This window comes from Onychostoma macrolepis, chromosome 03, assembly GCF_012432095.1.
Source record: "Onychostoma macrolepis isolate SWU-2019 chromosome 03, ASM1243209v1, whole genome shotgun sequence".
NCBI classification, from domain to species: Eukaryota; Metazoa; Chordata; class Actinopteri; order Cypriniformes; family Cyprinidae; genus Onychostoma; species Onychostoma macrolepis.
Genome location: NC_081157.1, coordinates 20,449,633 through 20,466,272, shown reverse-complemented (window position 1 = coordinate 20,466,272; position 16,640 = coordinate 20,449,633). Strand labels below are relative to the sequence as shown.

The following is a 16,640-nucleotide window of genomic DNA, read 5'->3' as shown; positions in this document are numbered from 1 at the left end:
ATCAAAAATGACAGTAAATACTTTACAGCATTTACCATATATATATATATATATATATATATATATAGTAACATTATAAAAGTAAATGCTGTTCCTTTCTTTTCTATTCCTCAAACAATCCTGGAAAAAATTAAGCAGCACAATTGTTTTCAACATTGATAATAATAATAGATTCTTGAGCAGCAAATCATATTAGAATGATTTCTGAAGGATCATGTGACACTGAAGACTGGAGTAATGATGCTGAAAATACAGCTTCGCAACACAGGAATAAATTACATTTTAAATAGTGCTGTCAAACGATTAATCGCGATTAATCACATCCAAAATAAGTTTTTGTTCACGTAATATATGTGTGTACTGTGTATATTTATGTATATATGAACACATACAGTATATATTTTGAACATATTTACATACATGTATTTACATGTATATATTTATTTTCATATAATTTATATTATATACTGTATATTTTATATATATTTTTCTTAAATATATGCATGCATGTGTATTTATATATATATATATACACATACACAGTACACACACATATGTGTACAAAAACTTTTATTTTGAATGCAATTAATCGCGATTAATCGTTTGACAGCACAAATTTTAAAATATATTCAAATAGAAAAGTTATTTTAAATTGTAGTAATATTTAACTATTTTAATACTTAAAAACATAAAAAAAATCTTACTGACCCAAAACTTTTGAACAGCTGTATACATTTTATGTTTAGATATTAATATCATATTAGTATTATTATTGGTTTATATGTTTATAAACCAATATCGCAACTAAACAACATTTATTTTCATTATTTCATCATTTCAATAAAATAATATTAATATAGGATATCATCCAAGTGCATCTTGTTAAATGATACATTCTTGTTTTGTCAAATATTGCTTGTTTTCTTTGAAGTTGAGGCTTTTTGGAAGTTTAATTTTGGTGGAAATATGATCAAATGTTTTCTTTGAAATATCCTAACTGTGCATTATGATTGCACAGATGAAGATGGAGATAAAGAGGAGAGATCTTTGACGGGACCAGGGCTGGATCTTGTCCCGGAGCTTGAGGAGGATGAAACCACAGAAACACTCTCAGAAGATGAACACCAATCAGAAAACACCGCCCTGTGAGGTGGGCGGAGTCCAGTCTTCACACAGCCAATGGAAAGCTATGTTCGTGATATAGAATACTAACATACTTACTGCATAGTGTATTCTTACTGTTGATTTTAAGGATGTGAAAGTATACAAAATGAAAAACTTTTAAACATGACCTCAGTTACCTTTTGAATAAATATAGGTATTAAGCATTCAGATTTAAGTTTTAAAATTTAATAAAAGTATTTTATGAGAATGATCAAGTGAGTCATCACAGTTGCTTCAAACGTCACACTGGAAATGGAAGGTCAAGTTGATGCATTGCATTGTGGGATATAGTACCCAGCACAGTGTGCAATTATAGTAGGTCATCTGGGTATTCAAAGGATGTAGAAAATTTGTATGCCATCTTGAAAAGTGTACATACAGAACAAATAGTATGGTAGTATGCTATTCCGAACATAGCCATTCACTTTAGCCTTTGACCCCTATAGAAAACTCTCTGTCCTCACAATGCTGGCACATTGTAACCACATATCAGGAAAAAAGAAAAAACAGTACGCACATGTTAACATGCTATACATTCTTGATTTCTTTCACAAATAGCATAAAGCTGGTTTGGGTTTTAATCAAGTATGAATGTCTTTCAGTTTTGTGATGTTTTGCATAACAAGTGTTATATATGTGCCTTGAAAAAACTTACCAAATCACTGAGTTTGTGTGACTGATGTCCCTCACACTTTGCTTCATGTTTTTGTTGGTTATCATGGTGAATGTTTTTTTTTTTTTTTTGTTGTTTTTCAAATTAATTTTTTAATCATTCCTTTTCTCTTTTAATACTACGTTTAAGATTTGACAAAAATTGGATTTAAAAAAGCTTAAGAAAAATAATGGTTCTACAGATACAATTGATTTAATACATGCATATGGTTTGTATTTTTAAGTATTTTTCCTGGGGTGCAATACTGACTGCAGTGTAGTGTTATGACATTACAGTCATTTTTGTGTTAGTTTAGTAGTTTTTAACAATTGTAATTGTGTTTTACAGGGTTTTATGTTTAGTGGAGTATGTACTACCAAGTACCAATTTATCCATCCACTGTTGACCATTAAAATAAACCCTGCATGTACTATTATGAAATACAAAATGACCAAAGATGCTTTTTTTAAACGCGTATGATCCTGTGTCAGAGCTTTATTTCATGCTGTATGCAAAAACAGCACTGACAACATAAATGTGAATGAGAGGGTTAATGGATCAGTCAAGCTCAGGAACCGTCAGCTAGAAAGCCAAAGTCATTCATTCCTTTCAAGAGTGAGTATGTGTCTTTATTTCTGTGGATATGTTCTCTTTAATTGGCTCTTAATTGTACATATTGATTTTTTTTTTGTTTCACCCCCTTTTGTACGTCTGTGTGCACGTTTCCTCCATCTGAATTCTCGTTCTTCATGTTGCCTCAGATGAACAAATGTTGTACAAATTCATTTTTTCAAGACCGCAACTGTTTTCTGATTATATATCTAATAAAATGCTTAATTACAGAAACCAAAACCAGTTGTTTTTTAAATACCGTTTAATTTACAGAAACCTCAAGGACAAATTGGTTGCAAAGTGTTGGTTGCAAAAAAAGTAAAAACTGATTTTTGATGATATATTATAAATAAGAATATTGGTTTATCATCAAGTACATACTGCATGGAGATTTTCTTTCCCGCCAGTCACAATAAACAATACATTATAAAGGACAAGTGACTATGCCCAGTAAGCGAAGAGAAACACGGCCACTGACATACAGACGATGAGGTTGGCGTTTACCAGGTGTTTCATACAGGGGTCTTCCTCGAGGGAACACGTCAGAGCCTCTGGAGGAGGAGGAGACTTGGGTTTCTCTCCTTTCTGCTTCTCCATTCCACAGATCCAGAACAGAGCAGATCTGAGTTTAGAGGAACCCGCATTGCTGGACGCAGAACTACTGGAGTCTGCTGACAAATGAAAACAAGTATTATCTACATAGATTTAGTGCATTTTATATTTGTCTGCAGATTGCAATTATGCAATGCAATGATGTTCAGATATTAAATGTGATGTAGATTTTAAGTAATTGTATGCTTAAAAATATTTCAGTTCCTCCAGTTGTTGTTTTTTTTTAAATTATGAAACGACTTTGTCTCCCTCTGCTGGATAACTGGACTATTATAGAAATAGATCGGTATGAATTGGACAATTTACAACACCATTTATCTGTGCCTGCACATGGATTGGACAAAGTACCTTCTTTTGTAGGATCTGCATCATTTTCCATGTCTTTTGAGTACTGTGTGGCATCCTCGATCGTCTGGAGATCTGAAACCACAACCTCTTTGCTTTCTGTCACAGGATCAAAGCGTGTGTACCACGTCAAACGACTGATCTGGAAAATAACAAACCCGTTATATGAGTAGTTCCCAAATTAAAGGGATAGTTCACCCAATAATTGTAATTCTGTCATTCCCTCAAGCTGTGCCAAACATGTATGAGTTTCTTTTTGTCTGTAGAGCACAAAATATTTTGAAAAATGTCGGTAACCAAACAGTTGACGGTAGCCATTGATTTCTATAGTATTTTTTTTTCTATGCTATGGAAGTCAATGGCTACTGCCAGCTGTTTGGTTTGGAACAACATGAAGGCAAATAAATGATTTTATTTTGGGGTGAACTATCCCTTTACGGTTTATGAAAAGGCATTTCTGAATGCAAAGTATGTTTTTGTGAAATTGCAAACTGGGTTAGGGTTGGTCTTTTTTCTAACCTGCTCAGGTTTGGGCTTTTCTGTAGCCAGACTAACACACACAACCACGATGAGTGTGAGGACAGTGAGAATGATGGAGAAGTACAGGTAGTGAACATATTTGATGATGTCAGGCCTGTTGTCACTCTCGTAGCACTGTGGTGTAGGATAGACGAAATCCAGAATCATCCTTGTACAGCCCACCACCATGCCCACTATCAGACCCCAGAATGCACCCTACACCAACACAACAGAAAAATGAATGAAACAAGAAACCAGGCGTGTCCCAAATTGCAAAAAAAAGTACTTTCTCATCGTTTCTACTCATTACTCAGTTGTTTATTTTACCATGTATTACTGTGTTTGGAAGGGTTTTGACTTCAAACACATTAAAATGCACAAAAGTACATTATTTCTTATTTACATGTAATGCAGGGATTCCCAAATCTTTTTTCATCTGAACCTCTTTCACCTACTTGAAGTACCCCTGAGATTTTAATAATTAAGCGTATCGTTTGCATGTTCACGGTTCTCTGGCATTGGTTAATGGTCACATGACATGCAGGTAAACAAATAAAATATTTAATATTTATATTAAGTGTTTTATTTTGATTGATGTTATTTTAAAAAGATTTATTTTACATTTTATGATTTAATTAATTATTAGCTTAAACCCCTGTCCTTCACGAACCCCAGTTTGGGAAACATTGACAATGTAATGTTTAATGCACTTCATGTTGTTAATCACAACTTTTTCTTAGAATTTTTATATCAATATGGGGCAATATTATCCTATTTAAATCAATGTGATAAACGAGTTAGGTCAAAAGTAATCAAAAAGTAGTTTGATTATATTAACTAAAATGTGTAATGTAATGGATTACATCATTAAGTACAATTTTTTTGTCATGTAATTTGGAATCAGTAAAATACTACACATTTTAAGTAATCTACCTAGCTCTGATTGTGAGAAAAGTCAAAATATGACAGTCAATTATGAGATAAAAAGTTTAACATATACTGTCATTGAGAAGTCTGAGATACTAAGTCAGATTATGAGACAAAATTTATTAAATTAAAAAGCTGAAATTATGGCATACTGTCATAATTATGAGATAAGGTTTAAATTATGACATTATGAGATAGAAAGTCCATAGCGTATAGTAGGTCATTTGGGACAACTACTGTCTATGAGTGAGTCATTGATTCATTCACTCAACTGACTGTTCAAATGCTGGTTTTTGAGCTATTGTCATTGGTGGACCAAAAATAGACAAAGCAACTGGCAAAATATCTTTTGAAAACAAATATCACACTATATATCGTGTTGTTGGTATCCACTGTGATTAAAAACCACTTGCGCTAACCAGTGCTTGTGCGATATTACTTAAAAATTACTCACAATTTCACCCATAATATAGGCTTATTTTACACAAATTAGGGTATTAATGAAGGCTTTTCAAATTTGGTTTAATGCTTAATCTTACTTAAATGCTTGATCTTAGTACATAAGTTTTGTACCTTCTCATTGGTCCGTTTCCAGAAGCATCCCGCAAAGAAGACGACCGTTATGGGGGGCTGCAGGTACATACTGATAGATTGGATGTAGATGAAGAGCTGCCCACCCTGACTGGCCTGAACCAGAGGAATCCACAGCATTGACACCACCACTAGCACCAACACAAACACTCTTTGACACGGAAACACACACACACACAGCAGCTGAAACAGTCCAGCTTTACAAGAGCACAAAAATGTAGCATTTGCAGTTGTAGAATGACAATACTAGATTCATTTACCAGAAATAAACACACACCAACAAAAAAAAGGATTTTATTTGTTAACAGCTTCTAGCCACCCAGTATCGTAAGATGTTGATATTTGGTTGAATATAAGTTCTGACAGCGGGTGACCACCATGTTAGGACAATGTCAAATGCCAATGTCAATTTGATGTAGAACACTGCAACGACGAATACTACTGTTTTAAGTCGTGCTATTGAGTATTATTTGAGTCTTTTCAAACATCACATTGACGTCAAACTCTGACAGTTAATCATGAACCATGAAAAAAACAATGTAAACAAAAACCAGTGTCTGCTAAACATTATAATGTTAATGTCCACATAATGTTAAATTATACATAATGTCAGTCATGGCATTAAATAACCAAAATTCAGCGTCTTTCCAATTTCAGAAGTTGATGCAAGCCATCGTTGGGTTTTGGGGTCAACCCGATTTCCTTTCCAACCAAAATTCAACATCTATCCAATGTTGGAGGTTGGCGTCAACTCAATTTTCATCTGTCTGACGTTGGAGCCTTTCTGGGCACTTTTAAATGCAAACAGTCATTGTGTGTCAGGGCAATGTCTAATGCCAATGTCAATTTGACGTAGAATACTGACAAATACTGTTGATGTTATTTTTGTACCCAAAACCCAACATGTTAAAAACATTATAATGTTAATATCCACACAACGTTACAACATCATTAGACGTTTTAATTAACCAAGAGTCTGTCCATTGTTGCAGGTTGATCCAAGTAGGGTTGCAAAGTGGTGAAAAATTTCTGTAATGTTTCCGGAAATTTACCACCTCTTTGCAACCTTAGATGTTGCTTTCATTTCCAACTAAACAGTCCAATGTTTAAGTCTTTCTGGGTACTTTTAAAAGGCAAATAGCCATTTACAGGATGAGGAAACTGATGAATTGTCCTTTAAAATCTAGTGTGTATAACAACTTGTTGATGCCATACCTTCCCACAATCATGAGCTCCCACTCAGAGGCAGTGCGGCGGATGTTTCTCCAAAGGTCCATGGTGAAAATGGTGCTGGAACTGTTGAATATGGAAGTCAAAGAGGACATGAGAGCAGCCAACATCACAGCCATCATTAAACCCCTCAGACCTTGACAAACACACAAGAAGAAAATGATTCATTGCAGCCACCTGTTCTAGAAACTGACAAAAACTCTACATATGAGTAAATAATCAAGGAATCTCACTGATACCTGCAGGAAGGAGCTCCATGACCAGTTTGGCATAAGCGATGTCCGAGCAGCCCACCGGATTCCCACAAACTTGTTTACACACATCTGGGTCTCCACAGCCCACCTCATCTACACACATTCACATACATTTTAAGATAACAAATTGTGCATTTAGATGTTCAAAGGTCTTAAACTTTGGTGTTTATTTCAAACACACCTGGGTAAAGAATCCTGCTAATCATGCCTGGAATCACCATCAAGAAGAAGGGCAGAACTTTGAGGTAAGCAGCAAGTAAAGATCCTCCTTTAGCATGAACAATGTTCTTGGAAGCAAGTGAACGCTGCACTATCACCTTCACACAGGAATGACAACAAAGTATATTACGTTTGGAAGGTATGTGGTCACTGGGCAGTCTTCTAAGGTCTTATGAATGATTACTAGGTGAATGCTAAGGAAGTGTTCCAAATGGTTGATAAATACAGTATACAGAAAGTTCTAGAACTAGCTAGATAGTCAAAACTAGAACTTTCCGACAGTCCAGGTACTTCAGTCTAGCAAGCTAGAACTTGAATCTCGGTTGATATACTGTAGAACTTATTTAATAGAAAATTTAAAAGATCCAGAGCTTCAATCTAGCTAGAATTTATGACAGCACTAGATCTAGATAGATGTAGAACATAAATTTAGTCTAGAACTTCTAGATAGATCTACTTCAGTATATCTGGATTGATAGTTCTAGAATTTCTACATAGATAGAAACCATCATACCTATCATGAGAAAGGTGTTCAAAATAAGTAAGTTCAATCAACACTGCTGGTTCACGAGTTCACACTTACATATATTTAGCACGAGTAACGTAATGCGTATTTGGCGAGTATGGTAATACGTTGTTGGCGTGCTGTCCTGGGGAAGGGCTCCGAGCTCGGGAATTACCCGAACCCAGAGTACCCCCCTAGTGTGTTGAGAACTTTAGTGATAATAGTGGAGAAGGGGTGGTGGAGGGATGCTGATTAGCCGTCAAATGAATGGAGGTATGTCAGCTGTATTTATACCCGTGTGTTGATTAGCTTGATGGCGTACCACTTGTGTCTAATTAGGCTAAGCATCTGACGTGCTCCTCCCGAACTTTGTTATTGAAACATCATTTCTTTACCTGGTCAGAACACCAGTACCACATGGAGGGTATGGACATGCCCAGGATCACCCCCGGCCAGGGCAGGTCAGAAGTCACAGGGTGACGGAATATGTGAAAGGCATCCTCCCGTGGGATCCCGCAGGTGGTGTTGGGCACTCGGATGGAGGGAATGGCCTGAGGATACTTATCCAGGACAGCTTGAAATCCCCCAACCTCTATAAAACCTTCACAGCAAAATGAGAAGAGCATATTATTATTGTATTAAAGGCATCAAGACTTAAATCAACATGACTGTCATGGTCACTCACTGAAGCCCATGAGGATCAGGGCTCCGATCACCATGATGAGAGTCTGAACCGCATCGGTGTAGATCACTGCTGCCAGACCACCTGTAACCACATCAGTCAAGAAATGTTTTAGCAGATTATAAGACTTCTTCACATCTGATTTTATGAGAATAGAGAAGTCCACGCTGATAATGTAGTTAGCGTTCTTGCTGAGAACAGACCTCAACTATAACTATAAAGTTTTAATAATCATTCAAATTCTGAGAGAATGGGGACATCCAGTCTACAATTAACAACAAAGACAAGATTATTGTTGGAATAACTTTCAAAAGTTTTTTTTTTCTTCTTCCAGCTGGTGAACCATGAAAAACACAGTGACAGACAGTGTTTTAAATTATGATGGTAGTTGTATCTGCCTGTTATATCTTGTGTTTTATTGACAAATGGTAGGTTTAGGGGCAGGGGTTGGGTTACATCCTCATAAATGCGTAAATAATGTAATATAAATAAAACTGTTGTGACTGTTTACATTGAAAAATCACACCCCAACACATAGGCAATATTATTACCCAATATATAATTTAATCATGGTGATAAAATTCCCAATTCAATTCAAGTTTATTTGTATAGCGCTTAAATTGTTGCAAAGCAGCTTGCAATGCTTTTCAATCTGCCGACCAATGCCTTTTGCGTCGGCATACTGACGCCAAGGAGTCCTGAGCAAGCGTCAATATGTGACGGGTTGGGAGTGAGAATGTGTTGTCAAAGGAGTAGTTTTGTTTTATTTATTTATTTGATCTGAAGAGGGTTTTTTAATTAAGTAAGAACTCTAGTAATTTTGCTAGTAAGAAAATGCTGGGTTAAATACAACCCAGAGCTGGGTAAATATTGGACAGAACACATGCTGGGTTGTTTTCAACCAACAGTTGCAGTAGCCCCTCACTGCAGAACAAAGATCCAGGGGGCGTGGTTGGATCCACATCTAGGGGGTGGAGATGGGTGGGTTTAGGGATCAGGGGTGGAGATGGGTAGGTTTATGGGTGGAGATGGGTGGGTTTAGGGATCAGGGGGTGGAGACAGGTAGGTTTAGGGGTGGAGATGGGTGGGTTTAGGGATCAGGGGGTGGAGACGGGTAGGTTTAGGGGTGGAGACGGGTAGGTTTAGGGATGGGGATGGTAGGTTTAGGGATCAGGGGGTGGAGACGGGTAGGTTTAGGGGTGGAGATGGGTGGGTTTAGGGATCAGGGGGTGGAGACAGGTAGGTTTAGGGATGGGGATGGTAGGTTTAGGGATCAGGGGTGAGACGGGTAGGTTTAGGGGTGGAGATGGGTGGGTTTAGGGATCAGGGGGTGGAGACGGGTAGGTTTAGGGGTGGAGATGGGTGGGTTTAGGGATCAGGGGGTGGAGACAGGTAGGTTTAGGGGTGGAGATGGGTGGGTTTAGGGATCAGGGGGTGAGAGATGGGTAGGTTTAGGGGTGGAGATGGGTGGGTTTAGGGATCAGGGGGTAGAGACGGGTTAGGGTTAAGGATGGGGATGGTAGGTTTAGGGATCAGGGGGTGGAGACGGGTAGGTTTAGGGGTGGAGATGGGTGGGTTTAGGGATCAGGGGGTGGAGACGGGTAGGTTTAGGGGTGGAGATGGGTGGGTTTAGGGATCAGGGGGTGGAGACGGGTAGGTTTTGGGATGGGGATGGTAGGTTTAGGGATGAGGGGGTGGAGATGGGTAGGTTTAGGGGTGGAGATGGGTGGGTTTAGGGATCAGGGGGTGGAGACGGGTAGGTTTAGGTATATGTAAGGTGGGAGGAGTTGGATCTGGATCCACCCACGCCCCCTGGATCTTGTGTTCTGCAGTGAGGACCATCTCAACAGTTTGGTCAAATGTTTAACCCAACCTTCTGGGCAGTAACCCAAACGCTGTATTTAACCCAACATTTTTAGTGTGTAGTTTATGTATTTTGAATTTGGAGCTCCTATTTATTGTCACAAATATATCACTGTCGTAAAGCAATTCGTTTTTCATCGTTACCATCAGAATGATTTTGAAGCTGATATTTCAAGGAAAAAAAAAAACTTATATAAAGGTTGCCAACCTTTAAGTTCAGCGTGGAGTGAGATTTTCAATTCATAAGGGTAGAAAATCTTTTGTTGAATGCAGTTCAATGTCTTAAATTCATTAATCACTTATGCTTATACGAGAATCATTAATTTTTTTTTTTTTTAAAGGATGCAAGTATACATTTTGGTAACTTTACAATAAGATGTCATTTATTAACATTAGTTAATACATTTACTAACATGAACAAACAATGAACAATGCATTTATTACACTATTTATTAATCTTTGTTCATGTTAGTTAATGAAAATACAGTTGTTCATTGTTTATTCATGTTAGTTAACAGTGCATTAACTAATGTTAACAAACACAACTTGTGATTTTAATAATGCATTAGCAAATACTGAAATTAACATTAACTAAGATTAATAAATGCTGTAGAAGTATTGTTCATTCTTAGTTCATGTTAACTAACGTTGTTAACTAATGAACCTTATTGTAAAGTGGTTTAAATTTCACTTCAAAAAAATCTAGTGTTTAATCATGTCTAAATAATTATCAAATCCAAAACTCACAAATAAGTAAGCAGGTAGGCCTATGACCTGCAATACTCTTTTGAGAAACTAGACTAGTAGAAACATGTAGGCCTATTTATTAAAGAGATCAAAGCTTGTCGCAACTCTGTTTCTCAATTATATTTGAGTTGCGCCAAAACGGTATTTATTGAAAGCTGAAAGCTTTGTTTCATATCACTTATATACAGTTGCTTTAAGTCGAGCATTTAAAGCGCGCGGAAGAGAATGTTATCGTGTTTTAGTTTGGGCTCTAATACAGTTATCGCTCGTGCTAAAATATACGACCTGCGATGGTGTAGAGAGCGGTGATGCTGAGGAGCAAAACCACAGCGAGGTAGATGTTCCACTGCAGAGCCTGCTGGATGAACACAGCTCCTGCATACATGTCCACCTGCACACAGAGCAACAGACATCAGTACTAAATCCGCTCTGGTAGGCCTGATTAGATTTTAAATCGAGCACACTTACTGATATTTTTGTGAAGATGTAGATAAATAGATATAAAACACAAAGAAATAACTGTATTCTTTTTCCACCAAATCTTTTCCGTAAATACTCGGGCATTGTTGTGACCTGCAAAATAATGGAAAATCATCTTAATTCTCACGAATTGCAGAAACAACCAGATGAACACAGTTGCATATGGATATATTTGTGTATACACAACCGTTCAAAAAAAAAAAAAATAATAATTAATTAAAATAAATTAACACCTTTATTCAAACTGATTAAACTGTTAAACTGATTAAAAGTGACAGGAGATAAATTTACAACCAATGTGGTAACACTTCATAATAACTTTTATTTAAAAATCATTAAACATTACACAATGCTTAACAGATCATTAGTTAATATTTATTCAAATAGCAAGACATGTTTACTAGTACAATAGATCACTATTTCATGTAAAATAAAATGCTTACAAATGTCATTAATCTACCAATTCCTATGATCATGCACTTCTTAAAAATCTACAATTGATTTTAGCAGATGTTATGCAATGATTTTGTTAATGTACAACACTTTTGCTGCTGTTGGGGTGTGATACGGGTAAGTTTAGGCTCAGGTTTGGTGGTTTGGGTTAGTTTAAGGGTTGGTTAAAGGGTCAGAAGTGTACAGGGGACGTATACGGGAACAGGTTCAATCTGTTTATATTACATTGCTTTGATAAATAAACAAATAAAGAATTTTCCTGAATATCCTGTTTATTGATATATAATAGTATACTAAGTGTTGAGGCAATAAAACACATTTTGCACCCAAATTACACTGTTTTAAGCCTTTAGCAACTGTTTAGCTAAACTTAACTAACCACCTTTTTTTACACAAACATTGTTACAGTAGCTAAAAGTCCAGTGGCCATAAAGGGACTAAATGTTTAATAAACATTTATAAATATTTACGGATGATGAATAGTCTCAACTTTAGTTTGGGTACTGCAAAAATATGAACAAATAATATGTGTAATAAATATGTGTAAATAGGGGTGAATTCAGGCCATTAAGACACTTTTTACCATTGAGATGACTGCTCATAAAGGTAATAATGATTAATGTTTATTACCATTTACAAATTATGAATAGTTTCCACTTTAGACTGGGTACTGCAAAAAACATTAACACATAATTAATAAATGATTAAAGATCTAAACAACAAACGAAGGCCAAATATGTGACCTTCACAGGCTGTGATTATGAGTTAATAATTAATATGTTATATGCATAGTTTGTGAGTGCTCAAAATGACTAATTAAGGTATTTTTTGTTTACAACAGTTGTAAATGTAAAGAAGAGCATTAGCTAATATGTGAACTAAAGTTTAATGACATTTGATAGCTTTCAAAAGTACATTAACATTTACATTTAATCATTTAGCAGACGCTTTTATCCAAAGCGATGCACAATATGAGAACAATAGAAGCAATCAGACCATTGAGAGTGCAGCAGTATACAAGTGCCATGACAAGTCTCAGTTAGCCCAGCACAGTACACGCAGCTAGGGTTTTTTTTTTTTTTTTAAATAGATAGAATAGGTAAGTGTTAGTATTAGTTAGTCAGGTGCTGGCGAAAAAGATGTGTCTTTAGATGTTATGCGTCTTTAACAAGTCAGCTTTTAATTATTGTATAATTTCTGTTAAATTCTTTTTTCTTTTTCTTTTTTTTTTAAAGTGCATGAGCGTATGAATTGAAAGTTTAATGGCATTTGTAAGAATTTCAATTTGCATTAAACAATGATCTGTTAAACATTAGGTAATGTTTAATAAGTACATCAGTAAACACTGACAAGCACGTTCTCTCAAATTTCTAGTTATGTGAATATGTAATAATCTGTTAAGCATTATAATAACTTTGATTAATAAATCATTAACAAATATTAAATACAGTGTTACAGAAAAAAACATGTAACATGGTTTCCACAAAAATAACTGTTAACTGATTTCAACATTGATAATAATAAGAAATGTTTCTTGAGCAGCAAATCAGCATATTAGAATGATTTCTGAAGGATCATGTGACACTAAGTAATGATCTTGAAAATTCAGCTGTGCATCACAGAAATACATTTTAAATATATTCAAATAATGTAATTATATTTCACAATATTACTGTTTTTATGCAGTGCATGTTATTTTTAGTATCTAATTTATTGCTTGAGATTTGTTAAATGGAATCTAAGTGTATGTATTACTGAATTCTGTTGCTGTCTCACCCTTGATGCAATATAGATGGGTAAAAACAGCCAGCCCAAGAGCAGCACCATCAGCATGCCCTGCACATCAACATGAGACATGATGAATCTCTGAGACATTAACTATATTACAACAGAAAGACGTGACTCACTCCCAGAATTCTTTGCATTTTTACATAATGTACTCTATAAAGTGGTATATTTAGCAAATTAATGTACTCTCTGTCTCTTAAATTGCAGATCTCGTGTGCTTACGTTCCATTCATAAGCAGTGGAAGCGATACCCGCTGCCGCCCCAGAGCCGGCGAGACCAATGAAGTGGCCACTGCCCACATTACTGGCAAACAGAGAGGCGCCCACCTGAACAAACACGACAGATGGAAAAGAAGTGAGGTGGAAATTACACGTGATCCAAGATTCATATTCATATTTAAAAACATGAATCTCCCCAGATCAAATTTCACCCCAAAATTAAAAGGGAAGAAAAATACATTTTGACTAATAGGCCAGTTTTTAGGTTTCAGTCATTTTCATGACAATTTTAAGACATAGCCATCTATAACAAAAATCGTTAACTAAAACTAAAACCATAAACCCTTTTCCTTGAAATAAACTAAACTTAAAATAAATTAAACGTTAACTCAAATAAAATATTACATAAAAAACAAACTTTGAAAAAATTGTTATTTCAGCTAGTTGCCAAGGCAGCTTTTATTATTTTTCTTGTTTAGTTCAACTTTAAGTACTAAAATAACTAAATAAACTGAAATGAATAAAAACGGGAAACATTAAAACAAATAAATAATAAAACACACAACAAAATTACTAAAACTAACTAAAATTTAAATGAAAACTGACAAATATAAAAAATGATCTCTGATTCAAAATATTAACAAAAACTATAATTGTATAAGAGTGATAATAAAATAACACTGTAATATGCATGCAAATTACATGTCAGTAATGAGAAATACATTTTTGTATTACAGAAATAAGAACTGGTGGGGAAATTGTGCTTAATTGTCATGAAAATAATGTCAAAATTGTCAATGGTCCTAAAAATAGGCTTCATTTTCTTTATGCAATAATGTTTTGGTAGTAACACTGTATAATGCATAATTTTTTTTTGTATTACAGAAACAAAAATAATGTCAAAATTGTCAGTGGTCCTAAAAATAGGCTTCATTTTCTTTATGCAATAATGTTTTGGTAGTAACACTGTATAATGCATTTTTTTTTTTTTTTTGGTATTACAGAAACAAAAATAATGTCAAAATTGTCAATGGTCCTAAAAATAGACTTCATTTTCTTTATGCAAATATATATATATGGTTTGAGGACATGGTTTGAGTGAGATTTACTCACTCACCGGCCACCAAGTCATGTTTTTGCCAGCAAGGAAGTATCCATCCACTGTGCTCCTCTTGGTCTTCCACATGGACTGTTGAGTGAGCAAAGGTTATAAATATGCCATATACAAGATGTTAAGCCATAAATGTGATAAGTAACACATTTATTGATGTCAAATTCAGCTACGATGTGTGTGATATTACAGAGAGAACAAGAACCTGAAACCTGCAAACACTTATTATAGAGAGTTTTGTCACTGTGAAACACATAATCACGATACAGCTGAGCATTTTGTGATTTCAGTAAACTTACCCACAAGCCCACTGCCAGAACCAAGAGGAAGTAGATGACAAGCACCACTATATCTGTGGTGGCCAGGGTGGTCGGGCGCGATGTGTCCTCGGCGGTGGGGGAAGGGGAAACGACGGGATGCTCGGTGGTAGCCATGAGGAGTTTCTCAGGTGTGTGTCACTTTAAGACAGCAGACAGTAGATAATCGCTCTCATCCACACACTTTGACAAACACACTCAATGTAACGATATGAAGACTTAACTTTATGTCTTCACTGATTATACATTATCTAGCCTGTATTTGCATGTTAATGCTTTTCCAAGAATCACAGAGATACTGGGTATAAGTTACAGAGGAATGGCAAATGTTTCCCTATGGAGTGTAAAACTAAAACGTTAACTCCTAAGGAAAGACAACTGGGAAAAACTCACATTATACTCACATTTTCTGATTTCAAATCCAAATGTGATAAAGAAGCCATACAAAAACCATTTTTCCTCACAGAGTTATTGGATTGAATCAATTTTACTCTCGACAGAAGAGAGAAATGTATGCAAGCGTGCTTATAGCAGCCTGCAAGATAAATATTGTTCAGGTTTAAGGTGTAAAGTTTTATTTTAGTTTTGAAGTCTATAAAGGCATTTGCATTTTCTTCCACTCTGAAAATATCACACCATTAGTAACCTAGTAAAAGGTTCCCACAACTTTTGACCATGCAGTGAATTTCCATGACTTTTCCGGTTGTTCATAATACTGAATTCTAAAGTGAAATTTAGAAACTTTTAAACCTCTAGGCCTAGAAATTATCATTGTAAGATGACAATAAAAAAAATCACAACAGTAGTAACTGCCATACTAATTAATATGTATACTAAACAACAACATATGTATATATTTGACTGATTTAGTCAGTTTTAGTTTAAATAGGTCAGTAAAAATGCAACAGCAGCAACCTAAACAAAATCTGAACATAATTTCTTAGTTGTTGCCCATTAGTAATTATTCATTTTTCTTACGGATACTAATTGATATCCATTAATGTTCACATATGCACATTAAATATCATTCAAACTCATCAAAAACAAAACAGGCAAGCATACTAACATAGAGAAAAGTGCTTTCTTAGCCTGCAGAATTGAACAAAGATCTCAAGATTTCTCATACACATACAGCCATTACTACATAAACAAATGAAGAGAAATAGAGGAGCAAAAGTTAAAGACTCACCTAAATAACAGGTCAGAAACAGACAAAGGTCTTTAACTTAGTAAAAGGTCCATTTAAATAGGACAGTAGGGTCTCCAATGAATGAACCCAGAAGTTTCTCTCAGTAGCATAGAGATGATCCCTCTCCGATCAAAGGGATCAAACTCCACTCGCCTTCAAGT

The 16,640-nt window shown here is 35.4% G+C and overlaps 2 protein-coding genes across 5 annotated transcripts in view; one reads left to right on the top strand and one right to left on the bottom strand.

The window, feature by feature from the left end:
- Window positions 1–2,532, top strand: part of arhgap17b (Rho GTPase activating protein 17b) — a 37,258-nt gene extending 34,726 nt beyond the window's left edge. For 2 of the 3 annotated variants that reach the window (XM_058768555.1, XM_058768557.1), the window contains one exon: window positions 1,019–2,532. In XM_058768555.1, coding sequence (XP_058624538.1) covers window positions 1,019–1,149 — 131 coding nt within the window. In that variant the 3' untranslated portion in view covers window positions 1,150–2,532. The remainder of the gene's footprint in view (window positions 1–1,018) is intronic. The other variant, XM_058768556.1, reaches the window with a different exon arrangement.
- Window positions 2,533–2,672: 140 nt separating this feature from the next.
- Window positions 2,673–16,616, bottom strand: slc5a11 (solute carrier family 5 member 11). Of its 2 annotated transcripts, none has more exons than XM_058768558.1 (16): window positions 16,480–16,616; window positions 15,273–15,431; window positions 14,980–15,051; window positions 13,866–13,970; window positions 13,632–13,691; window positions 11,391–11,495; window positions 11,208–11,313; window positions 8,316–8,396; window positions 8,026–8,231; window positions 7,088–7,223; window positions 6,892–6,999; window positions 6,638–6,788; window positions 5,405–5,573; window positions 3,905–4,120; window positions 3,389–3,527; window positions 2,673–3,099 (listed from the first exon to the last, which is right to left on the bottom strand). In XM_058768558.1, exons 2-16 carry the CDS (start codon window positions 15,405–15,407, stop codon window positions 2,870–2,872), a joined length of 2,019 nt encoding a protein of 672 aa, XP_058624541.1. In that variant the 5' UTR covers window positions 15,408–15,431; window positions 16,480–16,616; the 3' UTR covers window positions 2,673–2,869. The 2 variants fall into 2 exon arrangements, with proteins under 2 accessions (XP_058624541.1, XP_058624542.1); XM_058768559.1 differs by having other exon boundaries at window positions 2,673–3,096.
- Window positions 16,617–16,640: the final 24 nt, after the last annotated feature.

Coding starts and splice junctions, on each gene's coding strand:
- slc5a11 (XM_058768558.1), bottom strand. CDS start 15,407: ATGGCTACCACCGAGCATCCCGTCGTTTCCCCTTCCCCCACCGCCGAG. Junction 15,052..15,272: donor TTCTGGCAGTGGGCTTGTGG/GTAAGTTTACTG, acceptor CTCACTCAACAG/TCCATGTGGAAGACCAAGAG. Junction 3,528..3,904: donor AAAAGCCCAAACCTGAGCAG/GTTAGAAAAAAG, acceptor GTTATTTTCCAG/ATCAGTCGTTTGACGTGGTA.